The following is a 16494-nucleotide window of genomic DNA, read 5'->3' as shown; positions in this document are numbered from 1 at the left end:
GAAATCATCTAGAAATCAGAAGAATGGTGTACTGAGAAACCGCACAAGAAGAGTTTTCAACAGATGGTACCAGAAGAACCATGGAGGTTGACACACTGCAGGAACATAGCTGGGCACAAGCCAGCCACAATGCCTGTGAGAATCACGTCCCCTGGAGCAGCAGCGCCACCAGGCAGAGTCATGTGCACTAAGTCACTGTGCATGACTGGAAGTTGGGAGTTGCAAGTTGTACGTCAGTCTGAGTCTTGCTGGGGAGTTCCTGGAGAACGTTTATCACGTCTTCAAGTCTTTGAGTGAGAGAGAACATCAGCGGATAGACAGACAGTGGTTAGTCTTCAACAGAAACAGAATAGTGAATACAGTTATCGTGTATGGACAGAGACCGCCTGCCTAGAGATTTAACTGAGTACTGATAGTTTGTAAATGTTTACTGAACAGTACACCATGGCAGAAAAAAACTGAACAGTACACGATGGCAGAAGATTAGTTGTCTTCCAGTTTTAGTTCAGAGAACATTATTTAGTTCTCTCTCTATGTCCATCTTTTCAGAGATGGTTGCGGGCCCTCAGCTGTTCATATCAAATGTCAAATCAAACTCCTTTCAACCATCTGATTCCCAAACCGTTATTTTTATTGGGCTACCAAGTTCAGTGCCATCTTCAGGCCCCCAGACTGACATGTAGGAAGATTCCAAACTTGGTTCTGGTCAAAATAGAAGCCAGCATTCAAAGACTGGTACCTGTAGATTTCTGTTCAATACAGCAATCACTTCAAACATAATCTGCTGACACATTTATTTACTTGTGTTCATGGAACTGTAGTCAACACAGGACAGATAGGCTACACCTGCAGTACACAATTGCTGTAACCAGTGTTACCAAAGTTGAGTAATATGTTTTATTAATCATTATTCTGTGTTTCTTTCATTGTATGTGCACTTCCCTAGAAACCATGCATCTGTCATACCATGACACCTATATTAGTCTTTTTCAGCAGCAGTGAGACTTTAATCAAAGCAGATGGCCCCAGACAACAACAAGAAGACATATCAGTTACTGCAAAACTAAGCTGAGACAAAAGCAGTAAACATGAATCCAAGGCTTTGTTGACACCGCAGTAATAACAGCAGTTCTAATAAATGTTAGCTACATTATATCTGAAAATTATTAATTAGAATGGCTCTACACGTATAAATGTATGGTATCACTCTACTTGAATAACAGACAATCATGTTCCCATTAATAGAATATTCTCACAACTATAAAGATAAATGTTAAGCTTGTCCTTAGATTCTGCCTGTTCTTAATACATTATGGACAGAGCCCAATTAGGACTTGTCAAGTGGCAGTTCGTCATGTGGATGTACCAGAGTCTTGCTCATCCAGGGTGTAAAAATTCATAGCTGTCATTGTGTTCCAAGCACTCCGTTGGTAACCATGAAGACTGCGTAAGGAAAGTGTCTCTGCATTGTGTAGGCCCTATATAGCAGAGACTGCTGCCAGTGTAGTAATTTAGAATTACAACTTGAAGTCCTCCTCCTGTCATCTGTAGTTAGGTCTGTGATATTTCCTAATTTTGACTGTGTGGGTAACCCAAACATGGAATTTACAACCTAACTTCTCTCTGTGGTCAGCAGTTGCAATTGAAACACTGACCACTCAATCCCAGGTGATGACTTTTGATTGTTTGTTGCAAGGGTCATAATGAACTTAAAAACTAATAATATATATGATCAGTTCATAAGATAAAAGTCGGTTTCTCACAAACTTTTATTTTTCACTTATTTGCTGTTTATAGGAACACCTTCTGAGTTCATAGATTACTTAATGAAAAGACTAATCAAGTTCCACATGCTAGGAAGTGCTAAAAGCAAAATACTTTCACAATTTAGACTGCCACACTAAGAAAAGTAACACACTTACCATCTGCACCTGGTCGAATGACTGCAGGTTTAGCCAAGGATTCAGTGTTAACTTTAACAACACGGTTTGTCTCATGTTGTAGGATAGTAGCCCTGTAAAAAGACATAAATAAGATTGTGTACAAAAAATTAAGATTAAAAGAGCTGCAACGATTACAAGGATAAACTTACTTCAGTGGAGAAACACTGTCTTCAACCATGGTTGAACCTTCATCACCCTCAATGCCAAAATGGTCTTTTGACTGCTTCTACAAAAATTGAAAAGACAGTGGTGAGTTAACTATGAAAAACATATTGCATAGTACCAATTAAGAGCACACCATTTTTACAGCTACAAATATATTGTTACCCTTTTCCTTTTAGCCTGTTACCATATTATTGACAGAACACACAACAACTTCTGTCTTCAATGTAAACTTCCGAAGTTATTTACAAATCAATGAACTTTTTTAGAGTTGGAACACATGCACATAAAATTCCTTTAAATAAGCTACTTCCTGCATTAGGCTGTTAATTTTCCACCTCCCAGCATCATGAAGCATGAAACACGGTACTTTCTGACAAATGGAACATGTAACACTTTTGCATAATGTTGCTTCATAATGTCAAAGTGGGCAAAGATAGTTATAAGTTCCAGGGATAGTCCCTGAAATTCAAGATTTTATACTGAAATGTTATGGTATTAATAACGCAAAAAATTATATCTACGAGTGCCTCCACGCAAACATTTGTAGCGTTTTTATTTCTGCTTTCCAATTACACAGACATAACTTCAGATCAGCACTTAGATGCTGTAAAATTGAATAATAACCACAAGCATTTGGGTATCAGTCCCTGCTTGGCCTTAAACCTTTAGATACTTCAGTATCAGACAATACATATAGCTACATTTTAAAGGAAATTGCCAAATTGGATCCTTTCATTAAATCTGATTGGTTACTTTTATTAAATCTCATATAAATCTCAAAGACAATGGCATAGTGAAAATCAGTCTGCAGCAAAAGAAGAACTAGTCACCTAAAATTTCTAAGCTTAATAATATTACTATGTTCCTTTTTCATACAACTTGTACCTTTTTGAGAATTATATCAATGTATCCCGAGATGAGCTGTAAAATCTGTTCAGCCTCAGTGGTTTGAACACAGTAGTACTGATCAGAGTAATCACCAAAATCAAGAGTGAAAGTATTTGGAGATGCACCCCAGCGCCTGACAGTAGTCAGTGGCCATGTCTTCAGAATCTCCTTAGTTTTTTCATCCAAGCGCAGTACAGAATCTTTTGTCACACCCAAAAGTCGAGGCACCAATTTGTTCTTGCCTTTCATTTTCTCCTGTTAAGGAAGAAATAATGATGCAATGAAGAAACATTCTATATGAAAAAGGCATTTCTAAAATACCCTCTACAAAATACAACACTTACTGAACAGATCTGCATAGAAGATAATAAAAATTGAAATAATAATGAATTAAGTGCTGAAATGATATTTTATTTATGACATTAAAATGCTCGCAATGGCTTTCAGTCTGATCCTTGTTAAACACATCAGTATACATTTGTTCGTCTGTATATGTGCCCTTTTTTCCTTTGTTATATTCTGACAAACGCCTGGATGAATTAATTTCTCTATTATACTAAACAGAAAACACCAGTCACTGCTGAGTAATATCTTATATTAATGGAGCAAAAGCCTAACAAAGAAACAGGTTCATGTGTTTCAAATGAGAAGGTCTCTGGACATAATAAACACATTTCACCTGTGGCATGGAAAATAGCGATTATTCAAAGTGTTTTGGTATATAATACAGGTGTTTCCCGTACAATGCAAGTACTGTGTCTGGCACTGCATGGGAACCGATTATGGGGAGACAGGCTCCGATCACCACATACACTGCGGCCAGTTGCTCAGACTCTGGCACAACTCATATCAATTTTAACCTAATTATATTAGATTTAGAAGGAAGTCCAATGAAATTATTGCACTATTTACCGTTTCTGACAGGTGTGTGCCGGCCAGTGTGGACGAGAGGTTCTAGGCGCTGGAACCGCGTGACCGCTACGGTCACTGGTTCAAATCCTGCCTCAGGCATGGATGTGCGTGATGTCCTTAGGTTAGTTAGGTTTAAGTAGTTCTAAGTTCTAGGGGACTGATGACCTCAGCTGTTAAGTCCCATAGTGCTCAGAGCCATTTGAACCATTTTGACAGGTGTGTCAGTAGGGTCTGCCCACACAGCTGCATACAACCATCAACTGATACCATATGAATTCATTTACTGTTGCTCAACATCAGTATAGCAGCTGGCTACTATAGTCTGTGCATGAACCAGATATTTTTTTAAAATTTTTAGTATGGCTGCATTTGTTTGGATGTGTAAACTCAGGAAACAACAGTGGAGTTCTGAAAATCTTCATCAAGAACCTTTGCATGATGCGAAAGAATGAGTGCAGTGACGAACTGGTGCAAACATTAATTATTAAACTGATATTTTCCCACCAAACCATAACTTATGATACATACATGAACAATATACTGCAATCTTTATTGCAGGCATAATAAATAACAACAAAAAGCTACAAACAATATTAAAGATGACCCACTGAGTTACATACAAGCACAACAAAAAGACTGTTACCCCTGAGATTTCAGTCAACATTCACACAACCACGGCGCATGGGCTGGAGATAGCAGTCTTGTGTGTGTGTGAGGTGTGCTCGCTTGTGTGAATGTGTGTGCACTTTCTTTTCTTTTCTGAGGAGGGCTTTGACCAAAATCTCATGTGTAACAGTCTGCACCTAAACGTGTCATCTTTACAGTGAGTAGTAATCTATCCTTTTCATAATATTGTTGATATTCCAACCTGGACTTTCTATTGTTTAATAAAAAGCTATGGTTATTTTATGGTGAACAATTTAAGTGCACACATCAGCAATGCTACTATGACAGTACTATGAGATGTTTTTGATGACAGGAACTATTTCGTATGCACTGTTGAAATTCACAGAAATTCAACAGAATATAAAACTGAATGCAGATTTGTTCTTGACTTAGGCCAACCAACCATATTTACTTGCACATGGTAGGTCTTAGAACACTTACCTTTACAAGGAAGAATGTTACACCATAAGTGGGAAGAGAACGAGCTGTTTTAGTGTATAGCACTTTAGCATCAAGTTCAGATAATCCAATATGTTTCTTGTGTTCAGAGAAAACCTTCTTTTCAATACCTTTAACTTTAACATATGACTGTGGTAAAAATTCTTTCAAACTGTAAGTAAAAAAAGAAATTAATGTCACAGAACACTTGCAATAAATAAACTTTAAAATAATTCTGTGTAATATAATTACTGCACAATTCTCTTAAACTACTAGTTAAAAATGTTGCAGTAAAGCAGTAATAACATAATTTCTTACAGTGTATACTCACTCAAGAAATCCTGGACGATGCCTATTCTCATTATGATCACCAAACTGTATTTGACACTGAATACCAGCAAACTCACATGCTTTATCTTGAGTCACAGGGTGTGTTCCGTCCAACATTGCATCTCTTGCTTGGACATATAAAAGGTTCAATTGTACTGGATCTCTCGAATCAATATTTTGATCTGAGAAAAAGAACTTACGTCGCAGGAGGACAGTTTCACCTTCGTCAATACCTTGTTCACGAAGTGTTTTAGAAGGATCAATCCAGTTCACTACAACATAATACCAAATCAAATTTTAGGGAAGGATATTAAATTAATACACACCAACATAACATAAAATATATGAAGTTAGCTAGCTCTATGTTGCAATGTAAAAATGATGACAATGAACAGCATAAAATATATTTCATCAAACTAGAACAGGGTGTCCATTGTCTCGCATTTCCTGAGACAGTCCCCCTTTTTCCTCAAAAATCCACAACCCGATAGCTTTTTGGGGGATGCTCAAAATGTCCCACTTTTTTGTGATTTCACTTGACTACAGCATTTTACATTACTGTAAGTCTGATTTGCAATTTATTGTACATAATGCCACTTTTACAACTTTTGTTTATTTACTGTAAACGTTTTGCACTGTTGGTATTACCGTTACATGTTCATTGTTTCATCTCACACCAAAAAGAAAATTAATTTTAACAGTAATATAAAAAGCTGAGTTTACTTTTATCATTGGAAGTGGAGAAACTGTAGAATGTAAGTTGTGTAAATCAAACTTTGGTACTGGACATTGTGGTAGATCTGACACTGAAAATGACATTAAGACCAAGAAACATTGCATGAATGTTCAAACAAAAATGCACTTCTTGATAAAATACATAAAGTGATCAGTAAGTTGAAAGTGCAGCAGAATAATTTAAAATGTCATTTGCAATCATCTGAGAGCACAATGCAAAGGAAAACTATGTCCACTAAATTTTCTCAATACAACTTGAGCCCCATTTTTTCCCCTTAACTGTCCCTTTTTTTTCCAAGCTTTTTCAAATGACCCATTTTTTTTAATAAAAATGAAATGGACACCCTAAACTAGAAGAGAAGTTGATGTTACCATTTTACTGTAAAATCTCAGTTATTAATAGCTGCAGAGACCTTCATCATCTGTTTTAAGCTTCTTCCTCAGTTGGTCCATTTTGGCATCACGTTCCTTTTCCTCTTTCTTTCGTTTCAAAGTAAGGGTTCCGAAATTTGGTTTATTTTCTAGCTCTTCCTCCTGGTTCTCTCTAACAAGACTGTATTCATCATGATTGGTAATTCCTGAAATTACAATGATTCTTTTTTGAAGGGGTTTTAAGCAGTAAGTTGCAAACAAAGATTGTGTACAGCTAAGTAATGTTATCTTGTAAAAAACATCAATAGTTACCAATCTTTGTGCAAATAACAACCATTAAATTCACTACTGGTTGGCTGTCATCCACCAGTAATGTCTTCACTGTACCATCCAGCATCCTGACACGGAGAGTTCGTAACTTTTTTCGATATTCTAACAGATCCTGTAGAAATTAATATAGAAAGATTCGTAAGAACAAATTGCATCACCAGACATTATGTTTCATACTATTAGTAACTAATAACTCTTAATTGTCATCAACTTACACCATTCCTCAAAATATAATACTCCAAGTTTCTTCCCGGTTCCAACCACACTCCTTTCTTAGCATCTTCATCTGCTAAGAAAAGACCATAATCTTTTGCTGAAAAACGACAATATGCAGAATTACACATGTGGTGTAAATTACATTTTTATACTTTTTTTTTCTGTTGAAATGTCAGCTGCCAATTTCTAGGCTGTAGTTACCTAGTTGACTAACATCACAAAACTTACTCGTATACATAAATGTTGTGTAACACTTACGCTGCCCTTGGTTGGCTTCAGATATTTTTTCCCTTATTATCCGGCAGGCATCATAAACTGTAGTTGTTGGGTCAAACTGCATAGTCTTCGTAACATTTTTGTCGACAATGCTGATTCGCAGTGATAGTGTGGCCATGGTCTCCTCACTCGAGTGTTCCCTCTGCAAAGAGTAATTGTGAATCAATTTATTTACACTTAAAACAACATTCATTAATTATGAAAACATCAGTGCAATTGACTATCACAGCATGTAAATTTATTTCATCACTAAATACCTTAGGCCTACTGCAATGGGATGTTTAATGACAGTTCAAGGTAAATACTTTGTAAGCACATATTGTCAACAGCAGCACAATTAAAATAGTCAACATTATATTACACTACTGTTTATTTTCATACATATAAATCAGTGAAACGATTCAATACTCTTTGATTAAACCATCACTTAGTGATCACTGACATGACTGACCCTCAAGTATCTATTCAGGTTTCAATCCAGAGGAATTTCAAGTCATATGACCATACTATTCGAACTACAAGGAAGGCAGATTCCAGGTTAAGTTACATTGGAAAGACATCAATGGGAGAGGGGGAGGGGGTGAGCATTATCCATCACTATTATATTTCTATTGTTTCCTGAGGTTTTGTAAGACCACAGACGAGACAGCTACTCATTCATGTAACAAGTCACTACATAATGAGTGAGGAAATATATTATTTATTCCCACAATGATTATAGCTGTAAAATGAAGGAAACTGAACGTAGGCACTATAGCAAAAGTGCTATTCACATAAACTTTAAACATTCATAACAAGAAGGTTTCCTTAAAGAGAAGATTGCTGACAACTTTTTCTACTGTAAATAAGCATTTATAATACATACTTAAGAACACTCAAATTTATATTCTTTTTCCCCCAACAACTATACGGGGAGGGGGGGGGGGGGGGAGATAATGATGAAATTGCATATTTCTTTAACCTACAGCCCTTTGACTAAATCTCTTAGGTGTCTGTTCCATTTATGTCATATCTCATTACGCTTTTCTCCAGAAACTTTGTATTCGGTCAACATACAACAATATTTTGTGTGACTGTACTCCAATAAACTAATTTCTTTACTGTGAGAAATTATCACTAGTGTCTGTCTGTTGCAGAATTATAGAGCATATTCCAAGCTCAAACAGGGGGAGGGGAAAAAAAAAACCTGGGAAACACAGCTTGCTTTCAATTAATAAAATGTTAGGGCTATTATCCTGTGGTTGAATGGATTTCACCTGAAAACCCAATATTTCATGCCCATCTGTGGAGGACATTTTCAAAGGGCATCACAGCTTCTTTGAATGTCTAATTCACACCATGGCTTGCTAATGTGTGAATGGGACATTCAAAGAAGCTACAATCCCCCTTGAAAGTGTCCTCCACAGATACGGACAAAACATTGGGTTTTAAGGTGAAATCCATTTGACAACGGCATAATAACCCAGAACATTTTATTAATTGAGACATTTCCAGTTGCAAAAGTTTACATTTTACACAGCTTGCTTTATTCATATACAATATCTAAAAGTCAGTAGATGCCAGTGAACAGGTACAACCCCATCTTTCTAGATATCTGAATGGCACTAGGCACTGTACCACACGGTTGTCTAGAGGAAAGTATCGTAACAGGAAAGGAAAATGCATCGTAAAAGATGGTAGACTGACCAACTGTAGAACACTGTTCCAGCATTTGGAGTCCTTATTGAGTATGGCCTATATGAAAGTCTTACACAGGTGCTTGGGCAAATTAAATGAGAATCTATGGATGAGAAGTGACAGTGTTCTCATGAGAATCTGTCAGGTACATGTGGAGGACCAGTAGTCAAAGAAGATGGTACGACAATTCTTATTACACAGTTCTGAATATGATGTAGGGAACTGAAAGCATTCAACATCAAGAATGATAGACTCAAACGACATGCCAAATGATCTGCTACTTAATGGTAAATTAGTCATCCAAGAACCTACCAATTAGCACTGTGTTCACGTCTTACAGTTATTACAGAGAAACTACAAACCCTACTAACTAGATACAAAGAGGCCATGGCAAACAACAAAAAAAAATAACATATGAGAAAACAATGTTTACCTGGAAAAGTATAAGCTGAACAAAACTCATTAGAGGCAGCATATACACATTTAAGGAGAAATACCCTCAGACTTCAAGAAGAATATAATAATTCGAATCCCAAAGAAAGCATGTGTTGACAGATGTGAAAATTACCGAACTATCAGCTTAATAAGTCACAGCTGCGAAATACTAACGCGAATTCTTTACAGACGAATAGAAAAACTGGTAGAGGCCGACCTCGGAGAAGATCAGTTTGGTTTCTGTAGAAATGTTGGAACGCGTGAGGCAATACTGACCCTATGACTTATCTTAGAAAATAGATTAAGGAAAGGCAAACCTACGTTTCTAGCATTTGTAGACTTAGAGAAAGCTTTTGACAATGTTGACTGGAATACTCTTTTTCAAATCCTGAAGGTGGCAGGGGTAAAATACAGGGAGCAAAAGGCTATTTACAATTTGTACAGAAACCAGATGGCAGTTATAAGAGTCGAGGGGGCATGAAAGGGAAGCAGCGGTTGGGAAGGGAGTGAGACAGGGTTGTAGCCTGTCCCCGATGTTATTCAATCTGTATATTGAGCAAGCAGTAAAGGAAACAAAAGAAAAATTCGGAGTAGGTATTAAAATCCATGGAGAAGAAATAAAAACTTTGAGGTTCGCCAATGACATTGTAATTCTGTCAGAGACAGCAAAGGACTTGGAAGAGCAGCTGAACGGAATGGACAGTGTCTTGAAAGGAGGATATAAGATGAACCTCAACAAAAGCAAAACGAGGATAATGGAATGCTGTCGAATCAAGTCGGGTGATGCTGAGGGAATTAGATTAGGAAATGAGACACTTAAAGTAGTAAAGGAGTTTTGCTATTTGGGGAGCAAAATAACTGATGATGGTCAAAGTAGAGAGGATATAAGATGTAGACTGGCAATGGCAAGGAAAGCGTTTCTGAAGAAGAGAAATTTGTTAACATCGAGTATAGATTTAAGTGTCAGGAAGTCGTTTCGGAAAGTGTTTGTATGGAGTGTAGCCATGTATGGAAGTGAAACATGGATGATAAATAGTTTGGACAAGAAGAGAATAGAAGCTTTCGAAATGTGGTGCTACACAAGAATGCTGAAGATTAGATGGGTAGATCACATAACTAATGAGGAGGTATTGAATAGGATTGGGGAGAAGAGGAGATTGTGGCACAACTTGACAAGAAGAAGGGACCGGTTGGTAGGACATGTTCTGAGGCATCAAGGGATCACAAATTTAGCATTGGAGGGCAGCGTGGAGGGTAAAAATCGTAGAGGGCGACCAAGAGATGAATACACTAAGCAGATTCAGAAGGATGTAGGTTGCAGTAAATACTGGGAGATGAAGAGGCTTGCACGGGATAGAGTAGCATGGAGAGCTGCCAGTCTCAGGACTGAAGACCACAACAACAACAACAACAACAACAACAACAACATACACATTTAAAAGATATCTGTAAATGCAGCTTCACAATAGTCACCGAGAAAAACATAATATCCAATAACTGTCAGATTTTATTATTTGGCATGCCTTATTTGTGTTGAGTACAATATTCTAACTGTCTAAGAATTTCATAAGATCTACAAATTGGATAGTACTTAGTTTTGCATGTAAGTTACATACAGTATTTGAAAATGGATGGCTTTTACCAACGTAAATCAATTTATGGTGTAGTTCCAAATTTACTAGCAAAAGTTCTCTGGCTAGTTAGCAGATTTGTCTATCTCAATAAACACTTAAACACCTTTAGCTACTACACAAAATATGTGATTCCAGGGATAATTAATTTATAAAGTCTGTAGCTTTCATCACAGATCATCACAGTACTGATCTACCTTATACCAGGGGAAGCTTCCTGTAAGCTTTCCCATGAATGCAAAATTAAATGAATAAGGCTAGCTGTGAAGACAGTTTAGATTCAGAATTGTTCTTCATTGGTGAAACAAACTTGAACAAAATTATAACAACTGTATTGCCATGTCAAACAACAGTGCAAAATCAACATTTCTGCTGCTATTACAATGAGTTTTTGACCAGAACAACAGTAATTTCTCCAGAGCTATTCTGCTACTTCTATGCGTCATTTATCATGTCACTTTTTTTGTGACGTGTTATGAAATATTCCTGGGACATATTTAAATTAGAATATATTTTCAATAGGTCCCCTTGCGGCACCAAGTCAAGTGGCAAAATGTGGACTTGAATAAAAGTAACCTGACAGGCAACAGCTCCAGAACACAATAAACATCTCTCATAACATGTAGAAGCTGTTATTGCAGGTGCTGAACATTTTATATATTCAGGATTATGTGTAACATTATGGTCTTCTGTTGATTTTTACATACACATATTGTGTTTTAGTAGTTGAGAATGGAACTGACTCAAATGTACCTCTATAAATAAATATACATGAACAAAATTCCCAAACTTATGTACATCTTGTGAGAATCACAAGCCTCTTCACAGGTGACTTGGTTTCTGTGCTGGTTGCGATGTAAGTGACTTTTGTTCATGACAGGACATTATATGACAACAATGAATTCCGGTACAATTCTCCAATCAGTAGCTGTAAGCAAAGGCCTTAAATAAATAAATTTGCACACCATCAGAAAGAATTTTCTTCTCTAGCAATAATATATCATTATCTACTGTGGTGACAATTCAACTCTAAATGATGTATAAAAAAAGGAGGGGGTGAGGGAGGGGGTTAGGGAGCGAGGGGGGGGGGGGAGAGGGAGGGGGGAGAGAGAGAGAGAGAGAGAGAGAGAGAGAGAGAGAGAGAGAGAGCAGTTATGTTGTGAGAATCCCTGATATTTCAACGTCCAAATGACCTTTCAAGAGTAGAGTTTTTTGGGACCCATTTCCTTTGTTACACTTCATTTCTGTTTCATCTACTTCCGCCTACTAAATGCACAGTGTTGTGTTCCTAATGATTTCGAGTGAGATCCCAGCAACTATAATGGATCAACTGCAGAAGTATTTAACATTCAGATATCATTTCAAACACTAATTAATTAACCAGTAAAACATGAAAAAATAATGGGCTGCACTGACTTCTGCTATGATAAAAAACTGCAGGATTTTGGTAAGATCTTACTGCAGTACTGATATTACAAAATAATGGCAGTGACATCGGTACCATTTTTATGTTTTGTTTTTTGTTACTGTTTACTGTTGTATTCCCAGTGATGAAATTTGAGAAATCACAGTCCCACTCATGTATAATGACACCCAGAAAAAAAATGGTTCCCCTTCATTAAAGGGCCACACCCCAAACATTTTAATTATCCTACTAAAATCACTGGAAACCTTGATTGCAAAGACGTTTTTGAGAAATTCTATGTTTGTCGTAACTGTGGTCTTTTTCAGTAACTGTCAATATACATTTCAACAAACAACTCCTTGTTTCCTACTGCTAAGAAATGCCAAAATGATTGTAAATATCATTTCTATTCACAGTTGCTTACATGTCAAATGGAGTGTTACCCCTAGTGTGAAATTATGTACATCATATCAGTTGATTGCTGCAGTTTTAAATACTTTGTAAGAATTGTGTAAGCTACAGAAAACAGAATCTAATCACTACCACCGCCCAATATTATATCCACAAGAACGAGTTTTCAGTGTGAATTACCATTACAAATATTTATTACATACTAAGCATCATAAAAATACTTGCCAACCTTACCAAAACTGCACTAAAATTATAATAAGACACATTTGATAGACCCTAATTGTTGCATTAATCAATAATTGAATTTGCATAATTAGTCATGTAATAGGACATAACTTTGTACTTTTAGGAAATATCACACTTAGCAGAAGCATACCAGTAATACTGAATATATACCTACACTATTTATTCACATATCATCCTACCAATGACATAAACAGATCACATTTTTTGGCTGTGAAGAGTGTCTTTGGTACCTGAAGTGCAAAGCAATCATGTGAGGACCAACCTCAGACTCCAAAGTAAACTGCTGTACTATAATATTTTCCTTTCTTGCAATTATGGAAATCTAACATACATAATGCATTCTCTTGTAAACAATACAGCTTCGTATAATAAGATACCATACATACATGCTCTGCTTAAGAAAGATGCAAGGAACAGCATACTACACTTTCTGGTAAGTTAAACATCTTATCTTTAAGCAAAGCATTTTTCATCCCAACTGTCTACCTAATGAAGTGCTCCTCTCTATTCATTTTACAGACCTGTTCCAGTCTATCAGACAGCTAAGATCAACTTCTTCTGTCCACACAGAATGTCAGTTTGTCCTAGCTGATCAACAGATGTACTCCTAATATCAATCTATAAACATGTGTAGTCTTCTGTAGATACATTCAAATGTCATTCCCAGAACCTGATGTTTCCAGCCACAGACTAATAACTGTTTAATTATTTGAACAGGTTTCAGCATCATATTTTCCTTTGAAAGATAAGAGGAGTTAAGTCACTCTTACTGAGTAACTGACAAGAGATCTTGTTATTTTTGTGTTATTTCTGCAAGTCCCACAAAAAATTTTAATCAAAGGCTTTTATTTCGAATGTTTTTAATCCTTAAAACGACTATGCGGTTTTAATTTTTTGTTCTGGGTGTGGCTTGGTTTGGATTCCATATTAAACTGTGTGTCCCACTGTAACTGGCTGGACAGAGCAGAGGAAGGCAACAGCATACATCTAACAAAGTACAACATTGTGTGGTGTTCATATCACCCTTCGAGTTGACGAATATGCAAACAAGCTGATCAGAGAAACTTACTTCCTCCCACATGCATAGATGTGCGAAAGCTATCAGAAGACCCAATACATTTCAACATTGCAGCAGTTTTCGTATTACTGTTCGTAGCGTAATAATAAAAAAAGAAACTTGCATCGTACTTCCAACAGACTCACCATGCTTAACGCGAAACATTTTTGAACTGTCTGATAAAAATGTTTATTTACAATTGCTGTTCATTAAAAAAAACGAAAGCATCACAAGCCTGCAGTAGATATGTCAGCCTTCACAATTCCAGGCTATAATCTGACACGGAATGAAATGTAGACTCTACCTGCTGACGGCGAAATGTCCTAATAAAATTCCCAACTCTTAACAAGTTCGATATAGTGGACATTAATCAGGATCTCAACGAATCTCCGGCCATAACAAGACGCCAACTGTCACTGCAGAAGAATGAATCATAGGAGATAGTCGTTCGAGGATCGACCAGAAGCATCGACAACATTTGTTCAAAATGATTGCGATCAACCACTGAAAATATCACTTTCATTTCATATTTAAAGTACAGTATAACTTTTTCGTTAATAATGTAGCCATGGAAGCTTAGCGATGAAAATTTTTGGAAAACGTCGCTTTCAATATCGCGGAAAGGTTCTCGTACCACTTCGACAACACTTCTTCCGTCACTGCGAGACATCACTAAGGCACAAAATTATTTTTCCGCAAAAAAAAAAAAAAATAAATAAATAAATAAATAAATAAGAAAATAAAATGTTAGACTTCGTAAACGAAGTCCCGTGTCACCATTGAAAGCGAGATGCTTCCTTAAATTTTAATATCACCACCGGCGGAAAAAACGGTTGCTAAGATGGCACTCCAGCTCTACAGGTGGCGAGTTTTTTCTCTTGGAGCTGGTTACAGATGCGTTACTGCGACCACCATTGCAATAGCTCCGAGGTCTGGCTAACGAAATGCTGCAGAACCAATACGTGAATATACTGCAATTTATGCATCAAACTAAACCAGTGTGATGAAAGAAAATTATTCGATATGCTTCGGCTCGACAGTTATCGTTTTCGATTTGTTGCAATGCACTATCAAACGTATGTTTTAAAACTTTGACGCAGCTTTTACAGCACTCCAGCGTGTTTCGTAACATGGATCTGCCGCTAACTTTGCTAATCATGTATTTATATGTGATGGTGTTTTTTGGGAGTTAATGAAACATGTTTGCGTGGGCAGAGTGACAAGTGACTCGGCGGCCGAGTGCTGGGCACAGAGCTTCTTTTTAATACGGGCAGCGCGCCCGTTCCATCAGCTCCGCTCTTTCCCAAGTCCTCAGAAGAGCACGGTGCCTCGTGCACTCCATCTACGGCAGAGGCAGAATAACAATTAGCAGACGCCTTCAGAACGCGATCACAGGCGTTATCTACTTCTAACGTTCATCAACGATGTTATTTGAGACGGTAACGTCGGGAAGTAAGAGACTAGAGCATTCCAATACTGCCCCACAGGTTCGATCACCACTCTTACATCTAACATATTTTTGGCACGATGCGACTAGTAACTGAGTGTTCATAACAAAGTACTTCCTTTACGTACAAATGCCCAACGTTTTAATGTTTAAACTTTATCTGAAGGCACCAGCATATTTTTCTCGTTAGGGGGTAGACCACAAGAATATTTAAATAATATTTTTTTATTTGTTTTAATCCTCATTTACAATCAGACAGACTGGCAGACAACCGCAACCGAGCGTCAATGTACAGTGCCTGTCAAGTTAGGAAACTATTCAAGCAGATGGTAAGCTGGTGTCAAGTGTAAAATGACTTAAGAGAGCGGCGTGCCGATATTAAATTAAGGTATACAAATGTGTGCGAAGCAATGCGGCTGCAAGTACACTTACATAAAATTTCTGTTTTTAATAAGAATCTATCCTAAAATCAACAAAGGAGAAAATTTGTTAGCAGTACAGAGGACGTACCTGCAAAAACCTATTATTCTCGCATTCTCCTAGAAACTTCTTAAATCACTTAACAGCTATGATTCCCGCCGAAGTGGTAGGATACAAATCGTGAATACAAAAACCAATTTACCGAATACTTCAGTAGCTCCGCAGCTAATGAAAAAACAGTATTATAGCATACCTAGTCGAGCATAGGTCTATAAATACTATCAAAGTCACTGCACAATCTGCATGTCGTACAAGCATCAAACTTTTTCAAGATCCGATGGTCAGGAAATGCTGACTTTCTTCATATTTCTGCATCTCCTAAACCATGATCAACTAAATGCAAAACAGGAAGACAAACTCAAAGACGCGAATATATCCGGGGTCGCACATCATCATCCTGGATAAAAATTAGACGCTCTTTTTAAAGCAAAATA

General features: G+C 37.1%; 1 protein-coding gene across 3 annotated transcripts in view; it reads right to left on the bottom strand.

Annotated features, from left to right (window-relative positions):
* LOC124555077 (talin-1) overlaps positions 1-16494 on the bottom strand; it is a 280294-nt gene that overhangs the window by 119377 nt on the left and 144423 nt on the right. For all 3 annotated transcript variants that reach the window (XM_047128867.1, XM_047128869.1, XM_047128868.1), the window contains exons 3-11: positions 7254-7413; positions 6995-7092; positions 6762-6891; positions 6491-6655; positions 5344-5614; positions 5016-5184; positions 2994-3251; positions 2093-2169; positions 1923-2014 (exon numbers count right to left, since the gene is read on the bottom strand). In XM_047128867.1, the coding sequence (XP_046984823.1) occupies positions 1923-2014; positions 2093-2169; positions 2994-3251; positions 5016-5184; positions 5344-5614; positions 6491-6655; positions 6762-6891; positions 6995-7092; positions 7254-7389 (1396 nt within the window). In that variant the 5' untranslated portion in view covers positions 7390-7413. The remainder of the gene's footprint in view (positions 1-1922; positions 2015-2092; positions 2170-2993; positions 3252-5015; positions 5185-5343; positions 5615-6490; positions 6656-6761; positions 6892-6994; positions 7093-7253; positions 7414-16494) is intronic.

The sequence above is a fragment of the Schistocerca americana genome, chromosome X (genome assembly GCF_021461395.2).
Source record: "Schistocerca americana isolate TAMUIC-IGC-003095 chromosome X, iqSchAmer2.1, whole genome shotgun sequence".
NCBI lineage: Eukaryota > Metazoa > Arthropoda > Insecta > Orthoptera > Acrididae > Schistocerca > Schistocerca americana.
This window is presented reverse-complemented; position numbering and strand designations above follow the sequence as displayed.